This window comes from Solanum tuberosum, unplaced genomic scaffold (genome assembly GCF_000226075.1).
Source record: "Solanum tuberosum cultivar DM 1-3 516 R44 unplaced genomic scaffold, SolTub_3.0 scf00202, whole genome shotgun sequence".
NCBI classification, from domain to species: Eukaryota; Viridiplantae; Streptophyta; class Magnoliopsida; order Solanales; family Solanaceae; genus Solanum; species Solanum tuberosum.
The window spans coordinates 730,990-749,434 of record NW_006239128.1 but is presented as its reverse complement, the minus strand read 5'-3'; the positions used below and the strand labels follow the sequence as shown (position 1 = coordinate 749,434).

At 37.8% G+C, this 18,445-nt stretch overlaps 1 protein-coding gene across 2 annotated transcripts; it reads right to left on the bottom strand.

Annotated features, from left to right (window-relative positions):
* Nucleotides 1-1,499: 1,499 nt before the first annotated feature.
* Nucleotides 1,500-17,639, bottom strand: LOC102599622 (uncharacterized). 2 transcript variants are annotated; one of them, XM_015312478.1, is made up of 16 exons: nt 17,200-17,639; nt 15,385-15,537; nt 15,179-15,295; nt 14,784-14,868; nt 14,584-14,692; nt 14,418-14,485; nt 14,208-14,333; nt 14,047-14,098; nt 13,185-13,977; nt 12,714-12,917; nt 12,534-12,594; nt 10,722-10,835; nt 3,770-3,883; nt 3,576-3,662; nt 2,891-2,946; nt 1,500-2,017 (listed from the first exon to the last, which is right to left on the bottom strand). In XM_015312478.1, the coding sequence occupies exons 1-15, from the start codon at nt 17,298-17,300 to the stop codon at nt 2,920-2,922; spliced, it is 2,211 nt and encodes a 736-aa protein (XP_015167964.1). In that variant the 5' UTR covers nt 17,301-17,639; the 3' UTR covers nt 1,500-2,017; nt 2,891-2,919. The 2 variants fall into 2 exon arrangements, with proteins under 2 accessions (XP_015167964.1, XP_015167963.1); XM_015312477.1 differs by having other exon boundaries at nt 13,185-14,098.
* Between the last annotated feature and the right edge of the window lie 806 nt (nt 17,640-18,445).

The window sequence follows — 18,445 nt, the reverse complement described above, 5'->3', positions numbered from 1 at the left end:
TGGCCATGCTGGCCTATGTTGTTGGTTTGCTGAAGCTTGTGAGCTGTTTGATGTATTGTACTGATATTTACCTGTTTTTAGTTTTGATATAGATATCATGGTGGCCTCGACGGCCCAATCAGGACTTCTGTGCTAGTTGGATGTTTCTTTATATGAACTCTTGGGAGTAGCTGGTTCTTTTGTAGATCTGTTGACAGGGGCCTTGCCGGCCGAGGGCTTAGTTTTAAGCCGAGATATACTTGTTTGTTTTCTTAATTGCATGTGACTGTCATGCGCTAGTAGCAAATGGTTTAGCAGGGTCGGCTCGGGCCTGAGTTTTGGCTTTAGGAGTCAGTTGCGCCCCTTGAGTTTGGGGCGTGACAGATTTGGCGCCCCGGAGCACCCAAATTTTTTTTCTCAAAAAACTTATGAGGACCTCTGTAATGAGTTGGGGAACCACCACGTGTCACACCCTTTTTTTAACGCATATTTCCGCATTTACTAGCCCTTTTAAGGAATTACCCAAAATACTCAATTTTTCATGTGTTATAGCCCATGGATCTGGCGCCCTGGAGCATCTAAATTTTTTTTGTCAAAAAACTTTATGAGATCCATGGGCTAATACACACGAAAAACCAAGAAAAGTCACTTAATTTTAAAAAAAATTCTCGTAAATATGAAAATATGCCTTAAAAATGGCGGCACTATACGTAATGCTCCCCTAACTCTTTGCGGAGGTTCTCATATAGTTTTTTCAGAAAAAAATTTTAGGTGCCCCAAGGCACCAGATCCATGGGCTAATGATACTCATATCTTCTATAGGGATCCACGCCACTTATTTTAGCGTTTGGGGGTCAAAAAACAGGAATTCAAGATTTTCTTTAGTTTATTGTGTGTATTAGTCCATAAATTTTTTAAAATATGACTAATCGAAACTTTTCGACCACAAATTTTGTGGGACTATCCGTAATGATTTAATGAACGATATCGATAGCCTTTATGGAATCCATTTTCTTTTTACTTTTTCATGTGTATTAATTCATGAATTTTGGATATATGACTAACCAAAACTTTTTGTTCACAAATTTTACCGGACCATCCGTTATAAACTATTGAATGATACTGATAGCCTCTACATGATCCACACCATTTCTTTTTAGCGTCTATGGATATTATGAAATAGAAATTTAAGATTTTTTTTCAATTTTTTATGTATATTAATCCATAAATTTTTAGAAATATGACCAAATTTAAACTTTTTTATCCCAAATTTTGTATGACCATCCATAATGATCTAGTAAATATGATATTTATAGCTTCTATGATCCACACCATTTGTTTTAGCATTTTGGCATGGCGAAACAGGATTTCAATTTATTAGGTGTATTAGCCTATGAAAATTTTATAAATATGACCCACTGGAACTTTTTTACCCAAAATTTTGTAGGACCATCCGTATCCTAATGCAATGAATTCACATTTACAGATTTTGGAGATCACTTCTTCATACAAGAAAGTGGTCATTCAAACACCCCTACTGTTGTCAATTCAGTAAGGGTAACTGAAATTAACCATATATGAAAGCCTTCGTTTAAAGAAAATCATAGAAATTACTACTGCATTTCAAGACTCAAATATGTGTTTGGGATATTTCTCTTCCTTGTTTTTTCTTCTGAAAGAAATCCAATAAATCAAAATCAAACTCCTATAGTACATATGAAGTCATCTGCATGAAAAATTGTAGAAACAGTCCCTCGATTCCCGCCAGCACTTACCTTCCATCAAACAGAACTCTAGTGCACTCGTGCAGTCACATGGGTAGTAGTCCAAGCGAGACGCTCTGTGAATCTTTCGGTCCCTGAAAGTGCCATAAGTCTTAAATCTGTAGTGACTATAGGTTAGACAAGCTCAAGTATAAACCTCTTCCATATACTGCTGTAGCTGTACTGCATTAAGGTTCAAGGTTTCAATGTCCTCAGCAAAAGCACTCATCTTTGCAGCCGCTAGCCATAGCGGACTAGTATATTGATACGAGACCCTGGATAGTAATACTCATCAGTAAAATCTCAAAATACCAACAATAAGTCTAGGAACTCTAAAGTACTTTAAGATTGAAAAAACAAAAAACAAAAACAAAGGCACAATCCTTCACTGACAATGAGGCACAAGACACTATTCTCGATGATGCAATTCATCAAATCCAACAGCAGCAGTCTGGAATAAAGTGAATAAATGCAGAATAAGATGAATCTTCATGGCATTTCAATTAACTTAGCCACGCGAAGTGATGATTCCTTTGAGTGCACTTTAACCACCCCAATTAAAAAGCTATTGAGTGCTTCAAATTTTGGCAGAGATGATAGGTAAACTTAAACATTGTTAAAAGTGATTCATATCATTATAGCATGACCTTCAAATATAACTGCATTTATTGTTGAAATTGATTTTCTTCCAGTTCATAGTGACATCGTCACATTTTATCTGCATTTCATCAGCAATAGAAACTCATCTTCATGCATACTCATTGGCAGTAAGAAAGAACATGGCAAAAACACCATCCAGTAGTACTCTAAAGGATAGTAATGATGCAGACTGCAAACATTTCCCACTTCAAACCAGCAACTGGTAACCAAGTTTGAATTAAAGAGCCTATTGAATTTTTCCATTCACAAAAGAAATAGGACTTGCAGGAAAGAAGCGAGTGCCACTATCCCAACATCCACCAATAAACAACATACCTAGTGTAATCCCACAAGTAGGGTTTGAGGAGGGTAGGATGTACGCAGGCCTTACCCCTACCTTTGTGGGGGAGGGAGGTTGTTTCCGCTAGAACCTCGGCTCAAAAGAGAAATTATCGAAGAACTGATGCAGGAAAATACGACAGAAAAATTAGTTGCCAAATGGAATATACCTATCACCTTTTCTTATCATCACAAGTTACTAGCCTTCTAAAGCATATGTTGGGACCTGCATTCAATTTACAAGATACTGATGTGAGTAACAGATGTAAGTTATCTCAGATTAAAACTAAAAAACTCACTTCAAATTCATTGTCAACTTAGTTAAAGTTGTTTACATATGAGAATATCAATGGCTTTGGCTTATTTTCTCAAGGCTCATAGGGGAAGGTGATGGTGGAGCCAACTTCTATTGTTTGAGGACCACTGATGAGGGACTTTGCCTTTTTATTACTCCCTCTGCCCCAATTTATGCGACTATGCCACGGAGTTTAAGGGGAAAAAAAGAGACTCTTGAACCTTGTCTAAAACATGTCATAATTTTTTTTGAGGCTATAAAAATCATGGTCATTGAAAATTAGAAAGTTTAAATTAAATTATTGCTAAATATAGAAAAGTGTCATTTGTTTTGGGGCACACTAAAAAGGAAAGTGTGTGACATATTGGATAGAGGAAGTAGTAAATTGGCAATTATATCTTATTCTAGACAATCTAAAAACAAAGCTTGATATATCAAATGACCATCACTGCCTAAAAAGGCAATTGCTGGTAAAAAACCCACAACTCCTACTAAAATCATGACTAATAACAGCTAATTCAGAAGAAGTAATTACAAATTCAATTCAGCCCTTATTATACCTCGAGCATGTTCTCGACAGGAGAACAAGATATTGTGCGACCTAGGCAATTCGAATTGTCATATTGGAGAATCCTTAACTTCCCTTCCTGCAAAATTAGAGGAAAATAAATCATGATGAGCTTTTTAAGATGAGAATATATTTATCTTTAGGAAGAAGAAACATAAAAGCTCATAAAAAGTTTATATTGGTTACCTTGGTTCCATAGACAAGGCCACCACCAACCGAAGGATGGAAACAAGCGACATTGACCTCATCCTCCGTGCTGGGAAGAACTCTCACAAGTTCCATATCAGAAACTCTATAGACCTGATTCAGAAACGTACAACTTAGGACATACAGAAAACAGAAAATGCAGAAGAAAGAGGAAAGAGGAAAAATTTCCCCTACGGCTGCCAGCACATAGGCATCCAATTTCAAGAGATAAACTTAATATGTATGTTGCCGCTATTTAACTGAAGTGTCACAGTGTTCCTTCCTCTTCTGAGGTTTTTCTTCATTTCTCAGGCCTCAGCTTTCACCTATAAAGGCTTATTTTATTTGCGTGACGCAAGTTGTATTTGACTTAGCTCTTGAAGCAGATGTCTAATGAAGTTCCAGAAATGCTTACTCAAAAGAGTAAGAAAGAAAGGCTGATTAGCATTACACAAGTTGTTTATGGTTACCTTGATAGTGGTTACTCAATCAATCAACTAGAATCAATGCCAAACTTTTGTTGGGGCACATTTGATCAATAAATCAATCAACTAGTTGGACACATTTTATACCAGAACTCAAGAGTGTTTCTTCTCGGTGAAATAGGTGTTTTTCTAAACCTCATGCTTATCTCTATACTGACACACAAGTCTCTAACTAGTCTAAGAAGCTTGCTACTAGGTTAAATTTAAAAAGAACAACTAAACATCATACAACTAGTTGGAATAGCATGAATGGATCATTTGATTCCATTGTGTTATGTTCTAAATCAGAATCATAGTTAATTAAGAGAAATTATAAGTCTACGACTTTCCTCCAAGTAATTTTAGGTCTGCCTCGTCTTGTAATAGCATATTGAGTCGTCATATTGTCGTCATTTTGAGAAGGTAACAAATGTTTTTTATAACGATTTGCTACAACATAAAACTGCAGCTATTCTTAATCACAAAAGGGAATATATGAAGATATTCTAAACTAAAAACTACTTCTTATAGAGATCCTAGAACATTAACAAAAGTTTTTATATCTTCCATATATTCACGTTTACACCAAAAATGGAGAAGGGCTAAACACTTCATCTTCAGTTTCTGGATAGAGCTAGTATTGTATTCAGAACACCTTTGATTTCTCTCTTTCCAAACTGTCCACCAAATGCAAGCTGGTACAATCTTCCATCTTTCTTTTTGTTCTGAGAGAATGTTGTATTTGTTCCAACACTCCAACCCTCCAAGTGTAACTCTTGGTATCACCCACACATATAAATCCAAATTAGTTCTCTGTCACTATTAATGTGTCCCTAATTCTATGCACCGTCATTCCTTTCAAAAAAATTTATCGATAGTCCAGAAATTGAATACCAGAACAGTGTGTACAACTTTGAACACCTTCCTCATTCTTTCATATCGCTCTTTCTCCACTCATTTGGTCTCTTTCTACTCCTCAAAATAAAATTTAGAATATTTGGATGCTTTGTCTTTATCTAAAAAGCACTAAAACAAAAAAAAACGCTTAAGCACAGATATCGAGGTTTGTCAATTTTTAGTTTTAAGTGTTTTAAATTTAGGTTTCAGATGGATGGATCCGGCAAGCTCGCCGGAACACATCCAATAGGGGAGGATTGCATCTTTTATAACACAGGTTTCAAATCCTACGACATTACGAGATGTAAAGACAAAGTTGGGAGGTGGTTTGAATGGATGGAACACAGCCGACATCAGATGAAAAGAGTGAAAATTAGCATTAAAGTCCTGAAATGGTTAGTTGCAGAATTGAAGCCTCCAAAGTGCAGGGAGGACAGTTAAGAGGTGGAACATGAAGGACCACTTTGCAGAGTTCTATTGCACTCTCAAATACAATGAGAGTGGGAGATACATCAGTTTTATAGCATTACAAGGTTAAAACATATCAGTCATAATTACTCCGGAATCTACATTCAAAGGAGGTTGGGGGAATATAGCTCACAAGATTGCTGGGTTTATTTATGAACCAGACAAAACACAGGGGATAGCAGTAAAGGACAACAAACAACTCCACAGGTCCTACAAAGAAGCTTTCTTCCGTGACAGATGGGTGACGGAGGAAACGGAGAGGGCAGAGATACAAAGCACAGCAAACAGAGTAAGGATCACAGGAGGCAAATCGCAATTAGAAAAGGACCTCTCGAACAGATGCATAGTAGGGAAATTCTAGTGCCATACAAACGAAAACCCTAACTTGAATGATGTAAGAAGATGGGCCTATAACTCCTCGAAATCGGCGATAGAAGTCAAAGTGTATCCCATGAATGACGGGCATTTTATGTTTGAACTACCATCAAGACTAGCAGCAGAGCATGTCTTAACAGGCCAATGGATCTGGAAGAAGATGAAATTGGAGCTTGAATGGTGGAAACCAACAACTGGCTCCTGGCCACCAGAGGTAAGGAGAGATAGGGTATGGATCAGACTGCTAGGTTTACCTATGAATATATGGTCGCAGAAGGTTTTTAAAGAGATCGGTAACCTATGTGGAGGCTATATCGAGACAGAGGAGACCTTTCTCAAAAATCATCTTCATTGGGCTAGAATAAAAGTACAAGGCGACAGCGAACGGATTCCCAGAGAAGTATAAATAACCTGCGATAGTTTCACTTACACCATCCCGGTATGGTATGAAGCTCCGGTCACCGTGAAATTTTCAGAGGAGAGGAGAGAGGAGAAGGGAAAATACCCAGCGGTCAATACCCAAGATCAGCTTTTGCAGATGATAAATGAGGTACTACCAGCGGAAAAGGTGGATGGGCACGTGGGGTCTTCGAGTGAGGAGCCTCTCATGCAATGGGCCCGAGATTTAGAAGGGGAGCATATAGCGTGTATAGCAGACAAAAACTAGGTCAAAGGAAATTGGGACCCATTCTTTTGGACCCAATTGCTGGGGAAAAGGCTAGAGCCCAAGCTTTACAAATCCCATCAGAAGACATAATTAACATCGAGATATCAGCGAATCAAACGAAGGAAAATAAAGCTCAAAGTCAGATTACGCCTGGGAATAGGGAAAATGAGGAACTGGAAATTGTGAGACATATGGTAGACATGCCTGGAAAAAATAAGGAAGAATTGGGGGAGAAAAGTACAACGATAATGGTACAACCATTGGCAGAGGAGAATACAAATGGAGGAGCAGAGGATGGTATCCCACTGGGTATCCAATTCCCAGAGGAAGACAACAACACACTGAGCACCTCAGAATGGATACAACAAAATATAATCAAACTGAGCTCGGAATTTGGGGTTAATCTCAAAGGATGTGAGGATAGGGCGAGGGAATTATTGATGAAGATTGACAGTAATAAGCAAGAAAGCCAAGGGGAAACAAAGTGAACAGTCAACATGCAAGAAAAAAGGGCAATTGGAACTAAAGAACCTACAAGTAGATTCTAAGTTTCACAGCAATGGCTCTAGAAGTAAAGGGGGGTATTTGGCCACCATGGATCAATGAATTTAAACATTGTATCCTGGAATGTGAGGAACTGAATTATGGGAAGAAAAGGTGTATGATCAGGAACATGTTAAGAATCTGGAAAGCAGATGTTGTGTGTTTTCAAGAGACAAAAAGGGAGGGGGAGATTGCAAACATAATTAAAGAAATTTGGGGTAGTAGATGGGCAGATTATGTGCAACTAGAAGCTAGTGGGACTAGGGGAGGCATACTAATTATAGGGGATAAAAGAATATGGGAAGGGGAAGTAAGTAGTGTGGAAGCGTACTCAGTTTCATGTTGTTTCCCAGGCAAAAATCAGGATTTTAAATGGCACCTAACGGGAGTCTACTCCCCAAATGACAGTTGAAAGGGAAGAAACTTGGTGGGAATTGGGGGCAGCTAGAGGTCTATTCACAGGTCCTTGGGTCTTATGTGGGGATTTCAATACAGTGAGATATCCTTCTGAGAAGTTCAACTGCAGTAGAATCAGCAGGTCATTAATGACAGATCTTTCAGAGTTCATTGAACGACATGGAATTAATGGACTTAGACTTAGCAACGGGAGTGTTCACATGGAGGAAAGGTGACAGACATTCCACATCAACAAGACCAGACATGTTCATGATCTCTGAAGATTGGGATACAAGATTCAGGAATATCAAGCAGTCTATTCTACAGAGAATTGTCAATGACCATTCCCCGTTGATGCTACAATGTGGAGAATGGGGGTCAACCAAATCATATTTCAAGTTCGAAAATTAGCGGCCGACTACAGAAGGCTTCAATGACAGTAAAGGGTTGGTGGGGGTCTTTTCATTTCCAAGGAAAACCAGACTTTGTACTGGAAGCTAAGCTGAGGGCATTGAAAGAAAAGTCGAAAGAGTGGAGCAAGACCAGTCAAGGGAATCTGAAACAACAAAAGCAACTTGTGCTCAACCAATTAGCAGAACTTGAAATGATACAGGATCAGAGAATTTTAGAGGAAGGGGAAATAGTTTCCAGATTAGCTCTTACCACTGAGTTGGAAGAAATAGTCAAAATGAAGAAACAACATGGAGACAGAGATCTAGGGCAGTTTGGCTTAGATAAGGGGACAGGAATACCAGTTTCTTCCACAAGATAGCAAATTCACGCAGAAGAGTCAATACTATTTATAAAATCAAAGTCAAGGAGTAGTTAGTGACTGAACCTGCTGAAATACAAAGAGAGATTACTGAGTACTATGAAAATCTATACTCTTAAACTGAGGATTGGAGGCCAGAGTTGGAAATGAGGGAGTGTCCTATGATTGATGAAAATGACAACAACCAACTGATGGACCCTTTTGAAGCTCAGGAAATCCTAGAAAGCATCAAAGCATATGCTGGGGACAAAGTCCCTAGCCCGGATGGCTTTTCTATGGCTTTCTTTAGATAGTGCCGGGATATCATCAAAACAGAAATGGTTGCAGCATTTCAAAACTTCTATGTGGAAGGAGAATTTGAGAAGAATATAAATGCTACTTTTGTGACTTTGATACCCAAGAAAATACGGCAGAAGAACTAAATGACTTCAGACCAATAAGTTTAGTGGGGGGAGTTTACAAGATAATTGCAAAACTTTTGGGGGGAGTTTACTTGGGAATTCCTTTGGGGGCTAAGAGCAAGTCAAGTGGAATATCGAGTGGTGTAATTGAAAAATGTGAAAGGAAGCTTGTGAACTAGAAGTGTCAATATCTATCCTCTGGTGACAGACTAACTCTAGTTAACAGTGTCCTGGATGCCTTGCCATCATACATGATGTCAATATTCCCTATACCAGCTAAAGTAACCAAGAGGTTAGATGCAATTAGGAGGAACTTTCTATGGAAAGGCAGTGAAGATAAAGGAGTTGCTAGTTAGCAAGAGAAGGAGGTGAACTCAACATCAGAGATCTGAGTACGCAGAATAAGAGTTTGTTGATGAAATGGTTGTGAAAATTTGCCTCACCAGAAGTATCTCTATGGAAGGAAGTAATAACAGCAAAATATGGCATGGAGGACAAGTGGATGACAGAGGTGGTGACCAACCCTTATGATTGTAGTGTATGGAGATCAATCAAGAACTCATGGCTTCTGGGGTCAAGGACAGAATAAACTGTAAGGTTGGTAATGGAGAAAAAGTGGCCTTCTGGAATGATATCTGGTGCGGACAGGAGACACTCAAACAAGCATTCCCTGAGCTATAGAGTCTAAAAGTCAAGCACATGAAGCATCAGGGGCAGACTTATGGACAGGACAAGGGTGGAACCTACATCTGAGAAGAAACTTAAATGACTGGGAAATGACATTCATAGCAAGATTTCATGACACAATGACTATGGCTACCAATCTAACAGAAGAGGAAGATAGACTAATATGGGAAGGGGAGAGAAAGGGAGAGTTCACTGTAAGATCTGCATATCGAGAACTGAGGCCTATTGAAGAGCAGCGAGCACAATGGCCCTGGAGGATGATCTGGAGAACAAAAATCCCATCAAGGTGAATTATTTCACATGGCTTTTGGCAAAGGAGGAAGTCTTGACACATGAAAACTTGAACAAGAGGAAACACAACCTTTGCTCTAGATGCTATCTATGCGAAGAACAGGTGGAGCCAATCAACCATCTCTTTTACACTGCAAATGGACGGATCAATTATGGCAGATGTTCATCCACAAGAGGAAGATCAAGTGGACAAAACCAGGGAGAATCACAGAATTTCTAAAATGCTGGAATAGTGATGGAAATGCAGGAAAAAGTGGTGGACAATTTGGAAGGAAAGGAATAGAGATGTTTTGAAGGAAAGAAGAATAATATTCAGAAGATAAATATAAACTGCCTAGGTTTTTACTATTTTTGGTGATAAGAAATTCTGAAGATGTTTCTAATGCCATTGACTGGACGTAACTAGAAGATCTTAGGACTAATGTAAGTATAACTTTTTGGAGGGGGACTACACTTTGATGTAATATACCTGTGGATATATAGAAGTAAATGTTACCTTTCTCAAAAAAAATAAAAATTTATAAGCTTAGTTAGAAAATACAACTCTAACCTCTTCAAGCTACTTTCAGCCTTTACATGGATATCATCTGGAGACCTACTTCTCTAACCATAATATTCCTCACAACATTCTTCACTTGAAGTAGATCTAGTTAAGGTTTCTATCTTTCATAAATGTATGAAGATCTGTAAAGCTACTCTCATGTTTTTTGTTGATCAGTAGATAGAAATAATATCACTGTATCTCACTGATCTCACTATCTGAGAAAACACCAGGTCATGGTTTAAAGTTAATTTCTTGAAATGTCTATAGGCTACTGAAAATATGACAATTAGTACATTAACATTTTAGACCAAAGCAAAAATTATGTATCATAAACTGAAACAAGCATTAGCAAGTGTTTACATAATGCAAGTTATGCAACTATAAAGACCTATGAAAGTAGTAACACACTCAATAATTGCTTAAGCCCGAACATAAGATGTTTCTCACCTCAAGAATCGTGTAAATGGGTATAGTTGTGTCTCCATCAATCACAACACTTTTCAGTAGTGAACTATGGCGACGCCCATAAGCAAGTAACAGATGCTCTGAAGTTGGAGAGAACTGCAATTACAAAAGATGAGGAGCCCCATCAATGTCTCAGATCGGTAAGCAACAAAGCATAGTCCAAGAAAAACAAGTTTTACTATTATGTATCAATATTTGAGTCTCTTTTTCCTTCTGGATAAGTAATGTTGTCTATGATTGACTAATTTTACAAAAATAAGAAATAAGCAACTTATGAAAGGTATATTGTAATGATGTAGGGAGATGAGGGGTGGGGGGGAATGCGTTTTTTCTGTGAAGTCTTATTACGAGAAGCTTATTAGTTCCGAGAAAGGTATGTTTCTTCACTACGAGGGGGTGATCCTAACAGCAAAAAAAAGTTGAGAAAGAGGACAATCAATTGTGTTAGTTTGTGCTTTATGTGTAAAGAATTGGGAGATGTGAATATTTACTTTGCATTGTCGGATAACGTGTTGCTTATGGTGGGATATTCTGAGATGGTTTCGTATTGGGTAGGTAAAGGCGTGCACTGTGAAAAAAACATGGTATAGCTGGGAATAAAGGAGGAGGAGACGCAGAGCTTGGGACATTGCACCCTTAGAAATTATGTGGATCATATGGAAGGAAAGAAAGAAATAGGAGAGCTTTCGACGGAGTGAAGAAAGATTTTGTACATTTGAGGAATATCCTCTTTTCCCTGTGCACCATGAGGTTCCTACTTGTATAAATCATTGGGTATTGTTCATAAAAAGCTGTGTCTTTTTGTAAGGCTTTCTAATGTTTTGGTATACTTCTTGTATACGGGCATGTTTTTGCCCTCTCATTTAATGAAATTATTTCTACAGAATAGTGGTTAGACCAACAATGATGTATGGGGCAGTGTGCTGGCTAGTCAAGAACACCCACATTCAAAAGATGAATGTAGCGGCGATGAGGATGCTATGGATGTGCAGACAAACTAGAAGAGATAAGATTAGGAACGAAGTTATGAGGGGCAAGGTGGGAGTGACTTCTGTGGCAGACAAGATGAGGGAAGTGAGGCTGAGATGGTTCAGACATGTGAAGAGAAGGTGTGTGGATGTGCCAGTAAGGAGATGTGAAAGGTTGGCAATAGCAGGAGTTGGGAGGTAGAGGTAGGTCAAAGATTAACTGGGGAAGTGATTAGACAGGACATGACACAACTTCAGCTTACTGAGGACATGATCTTAGATAGAAAGGCATGGAGGTCGAGGATTAGGGTAAAAGGTTAGTAGGTAGCTGAGTGTTGTTGCACTTTATGTGGGACAGAAGGGGCTAGCCTCATCTCCTCTCTTTCTTATTGGTAGTAGTATTTGTAGTCGCGTAGTTTCTTATTCTCCAATGCATATTGCTATTTTTTACTTCATTTGCCTTGTACCTTGCTAAAATAATTTGATGTCATATTTGCTTGCTACCCTGCTTTGATAACTTCTCTTTTGAGACGTGGGTCTATCGAAAACAACATCCCTAGCCCCACAAAGGTAGGAATAAGGTTTGCATACATCCTACCCTTCCCAAACCCTTTCCTGTACTTCTCTCTTTCATATAGATCTAATTATTTTCCATTTTTGTGAGTTTTAAAACAAAAACTATTAGATCTAGAGTTTTATTTCCTTAGAAAAAGAAAAGGCAAAAAGAAAGAAAAAGATCCAGAGTTTAATTCCATGTAGAACTGCTCTTTTTCTATCAGAAAACAAGTTTGATAAAACAAATCCATGAACCTAAATGAGTATTTACCTGAATTGAAGTTAAACAATGAGCAGCTCTAATTGCTCGAGCTGCAAGCACGGAACCAAACCTACACATGACAAAGAGTATCAAGTAACCAACAATCATAACAGGATTAGAAATAACGAATGGGGGAGAAATTAGACAGAAAAGAAAGCACAATATAAGCTATTGTGATTCGGTAATTACGTTTCCTCCTCCAGGGAATATATCCGTAGCTCATACATAACCTGGTGGGCAGCAACTGGATGTCTGGTTGGAGAAGTCGCAGCTGCCATAGTATCATGATGAAGATGACCATGAAAACCAGGATCAGAGTCCAAGTTCGGCAGAATACATGCAACACAAGCTGCTAAAAATCTCCCACATGGTGAAAAATGCGCTCCCATTTCACTGAAAATAATACCTCAATGTAAGCATTCAGAAAAGTTCATCTAACAACATATCTATTTTCATTCTGACACACATATTAGGAACTGTCAAATTAATACATGAAAAATTTCCGGAGTATAGGGCTAAGAGGCTAGTAATCAACTACTCAAATAGAAATATTAGGTTCAAGATGATTCTTCATTACAGCTTAATATCCCAGTGTCTTTTAAAAGCTTATCCATATAGGTTGTCAAGCCACGGATTTGAAACAGTACATATCATTCCCACCTGCAAAGTACGGCATGAGGTATTATTAAGCGACATCTTTCAGCATCAAGGGCTGCACATGGAACCTTAATATCATAAGGCCATATTCTGAGTTTCACAGTGCAAGGTAATTCAGCAGCCGCTGCTGCTGCAAGTGAAGTAGCTATCTCTGACTGGATGCGACCAATAGAAATTTGTGAATCACTCTCATCATGCATAACATTAACAGGAGCAGCGCCATCACCAGCTCCAGCAACAGGGATCACCCGAGAGCGAGAAGAACGGTGCCGAGAACCAGATCTTCCGGACCTTGGATGACTATTGCTTGAAATTACCAAGGGAACAGCAGAAGGATTTTCCAGTTCACCATAAGTTGATGGATTGATGGTAGCACCACTAAGCTCTGAACGAGTAGCTTGGCTTCGACCAATCAACCATCCTTGCAAAAAAGGCAATTCCCAGTATGCCGGGTCACTAAAAGGGAAAAACTGATTGTTTCTCTCTTCTGGCTGCCCATCAGTCTCCATGGGATCAACTAAAGGTTGATTACCTGTTTCGTTTTCCCTGACAGAAGAACTAGTATGAGCTTCTTGTGTAGGAGATGCACTTTGCTCAATAGGCGACAATAAAAGTTCATACTGGCCGGACGGAGTTGAATATGTAAGAAGACGGACAGATGACGAAGTGTCTGCTCTCTGCTGTATACTATCAGATCCCACATCTGTATCGCTCTGCTGCATGGGCATTCTAGGATCACCTCTTGCAATTGACGGCCAGATCAGGAATGGTTGAGACATGATAGGCAGTTCATTTGCTGAAGCAGATTGATAAGTGGAATGAGCATCAGTCAAATACACAGTAGGAGGAGGATACTGCAAGTTACCCGGAGAGGTCGCACGAGTGATTGAGGAATCTGATGAGTCCAGATCGTTGACCTACAAAATAATGGGTTGACGGCATGTAAAACACCTACAAAATAAAGGGTTGACGGCATCTAAAACAATCACAATTCACACCTCAGGTCACCAAAAAACACAGTGATACCTCAGCTGTTAAAAGAAACGGGGCACCATGTGGGTGGAAATGGACAGCACGAAGAGAACGCCGTGTCTTCAGTATGATTGCTGGTGAAGAAGCCTCTCCTCTTCTGTTATAGTGCCATATGTAAAGCTGTCATAGATTTCAAAATCAGCACCCACTACCAGAACATGAAATGTAAATCACCCAAGAGAGTGTTTGAGTTTAAATTTTTACCTTGTGGCCTGAAGCAACAGCCAGAACTTCCCCCTGGGCATGGAATGCAATGGATGCAATGGGACGATCTGTAGGAGATGAATGTTTCACCAGTTACAGTCAAAAGAAAAAGAGTAAAGCGTGCACAGTTTTTTCTTTAAACTACTGAGATGCTACAGGTCATTACAAAAATCACGCGATCCTATACACTCTGCAGTTTTTGCATCCCACAACCGAACTTCATGGTCCAAACTTCCACTTGCAAGTATTTCAGGGTACAACGGATGGAAACGAACCTACAGATGTTAACCAGAATGTAAGATATCCAGGAAGAAAGGTGATATTCCAAAACATTCTGCAAAAAAAAATAAAAAAAGATGGTCTCACCACCCAAGGTGTCCTGCGGTGTCCACTCATAACCTTTAGGCATTTCCCAGTTTGACAGTCAATTATTTTCACTGTGTGATCTCCACTGTCGCCACGGGAATATGTCAGTAAACTTAAAAAAGTAAAGTGGCTGAGATTAGTCCCAACCAATACAAGTAAAATTTTTGCCAGAGTATCTTACATTCTTACTTTATCAATAAGGAGGGAGAATTCACAAATGACTACATCACAATTTTGCGCATACATCCATATGGACTATGGTTAATGAATAGGTAGTTTGCAAGATGGGAGCGCTAGACAATTAAGATAACTACGATCAAATTAAACAGATAGATACAAAACTAGCATAATATAGCACAGATTATACATGTCTATGTAATCGAAGAGAGACTGACTGCGTAGAAGCAAGTGTCCTCCCATCAGGACTGAATGCTGCTGCAATGGTAGACCTTGGAGGAGGCAACAGTGAGCAATACTTGGCTGATAAATGTTGCAACGACTCTGCCTCTACCCTGCAATAATTAAATGAGACAGATGGAGAAAAAAGGATGGAGCAGATTCTATCAGACTTTACAGGAAAAACAAGAGATAATGAAGTTACCACGATATTAGTCCTTGTCTAGCATCACTTCCCACTCCGCGTTTCAACCCATAGGAGTCAAGAGTACATTTTGTATTCTCACCCCAAAACTTTCTGGAAGCGCGTTTAGTTCGAGGAGCTACCTCCCTCCTTGTTAACAGCTGAAAGACATTACTGTAGCAGGTAGAAAAATAAACCACATCAGCAACAGATAAAAGCCATCTATTTTCATTCCATATGCTCACAAAATTTACTTGGCTAAATATTTAGTTGTTATTTATTCTAAGATACTAATATTGGAACCATGTCTTAATTATTATTATACATTCCTACTACAGAAATCTTTGTGTTAAATTGAACTTAATGATATGATTTATAACCATACAAATGTATATGACTTTGTTTTAGGCCACAAGTTTCAAAAGTCTTCATTTCTTTCTAAAATTTTGAGCCCAGTCAAAAAGCGCTGCATAAATTGGGAGGGAGGGAGTATCAGATTCCGGTGTGGCCAGAAACTACATATGTTTGGCAACTGAAAACTGCTACTTCGCAGGTCCCAACAACACATAACCGATTAATTGGTCCCTCTTTTGGACAGACATATGGCTGGACGCCCATCTTATTTTATCAGGTAAATGGAATTTCATTCAATAAATATCCAGTGGATGCAAATCAGGGTACAAAGAGTTGTTAGCTTCTCTGCTTCCTATGACTCCTATCTAAATTCAAGGAACTTACAAAATCAACAAATAGAACAGAATTGTTTGCATTATAGTGATTATACCAAACAAAAAGATTGAGTAGACATCTAGAATTTAAAACATGAACTGGAGTTGCAATTCCATCGAAACACGTTTGATTTCAAATACTCCAAATAATACATAATGGGGATCATCTTCCAAGTGTTTTGATGGTTTTCCCAACTCTCCATTTACCCCAGCTTACAAGTGCTTCCTTTAGTCTTCTAAGCATCCCAAATATATACCAGAAAGAGTCCTAGATTCTCTCGCAAATAAACAGTGCAGAAACAAAATAACATCTATTGCACGATGCAATACCTCTTTTACACAAATTATCATGTGTTGAGCATGCTCCTAAAATTCTCAGCTAGCTAAAATATGCCACTTTTTTGTGGGTGCTTTAGTTCTCCATATTCATTGGCCAATCATACATCATACAGGCTCTTCACCTTCAATGGGCCAATATCTTCTTCTATATTGCTGCAGTACAGATTGATGCTTCAATACATATTGGTCTGATTTAGGCTGGAATATTGTTGACTGTAAATGGACTGTCTCTGCTCCTAGTTTCCCCAATGTCACAGTTCAGCACCTCCCTCTCCCCCTTGTTGTGCTAAGATGACTCTTTACGATCACCTCTTTCTCCACTGTCATTTCACTTCATAGATATAAAAGTTCCCTTTATAGCATCCTGGAGGTTACTTGGGTTCTAATGTACACTAGGAATTCTAAAATCTTGTCAGCTGTAAATAAATTCTACAATAAATCTGCATTATTAGATACTCCTATTGCACTAGTAGGGGTATATAAATGGAGCAACATGATTCACATAGCCAACCCCATCAAGCTCGGAATTGAGGTGTAGTTGTTATTATTGTTGTTGAAACTAAAAATACAAATATTGCAATTACGATCCTCCAAAAGCACACACATTTTGGACAATAAGCCATCATCTACAGCCTCGGATCAATTCATCAAATCACAGTTGAATTCCAGGCATACGAGAGAGAAAAAGCTAAAATTTCAGATCTACGAATAAGAAAAGCTACTAAAAATGCAAAATTAAGATAAAAAACTAGGGTTTGCAGATTTAGACCTGTGTTTACAATTGAGATTTTGAGATGCCGCAGAAGGAGGAGAACTCCTCGACGTCGACGGAGCACTGCTTGAATTGTCCGGCGACATAGACGATCTCATAACTATCCCTTAACAAAATCTCATTCCCCAAATTCTTCAGTCAATTCAATAAATTCAAACAACTTTTCTCCGATAATTTAGATTAATACAGAACAAAAAACTGTGATTCGACTGAATTTTTCAAATTTTGATGAATTTCCCGGGAAGATGACGGCGACGGTGTCGAGATCTTGCAGAGGGGCAAAACGGGAAGAAGGGAGATGGATAAATGGAAGAAGAAGCAGTACAGTAACTTGGATTTTGATTTTCCGGCGTCGGACAGTAATATATTTGACGGATATGCCCTTTTCGTTTCGTTAGGAAGAAAAGGGAATACCTAGAAAAATCAGAGTTCAAATTTAACAGATGTTTTTTTATTTTGCATCATTATTATTACTAATATTTATAAATAAATTTTTTTACATATATTAAAGACTATTTAATTTATGTGATGTCGAAAAAACTAAAATAATCATTGTTTCATATATTAAAAACTATTTTACTATATGTGTGAAGGATTAAATTGTTCAATTTATATATATTAAAGACTATTTCACTATATGTGTCAAAGGATTAGATATTTTAAAATTTTGTGATCTTAAACATTTCAGGTAGAAAGTTCAAATTTAAAAAGTATAAAAAAAGAAAAAAAAATTGTCAAATAAATTATATTAAGAAAAACAAGACAAACAGCTTGAAAGGAAGAAAAAAATGTATAATATATATGAAGAATTAATAGGTAGTTTAGTGCTATGGTGGAGAATTTAAAAAGTATGTAACACGAAGACAAATGGAAAATGCAAACTTGTGTAATAATGTTGTAACAAAGTTTAATAAAACAATTCTCGTAAAATATATTTTTTGCAACAAATGAAAAATAAAAATGAATGTCATCAAAATGAAAAGATAAAGTATATGATTTGTTTCTCTATTGACTTTTATTATAATTGTATATTTAATTAATATTTTTTTTCATTTAAATTTATGTGATAATGCTATTTTTATTTAGATCCGAGGAGAATAGTACTCTCACTAATTTATAATAAGTTTTATTTAGCTTTTAACACATTTCCTAAGAAAATATTACTTATAAAAAATAGATATTTTAAATAAACTAAACTTACTAAATAATATAATTTAATATCATAGAAATTAAGGTAATTTAT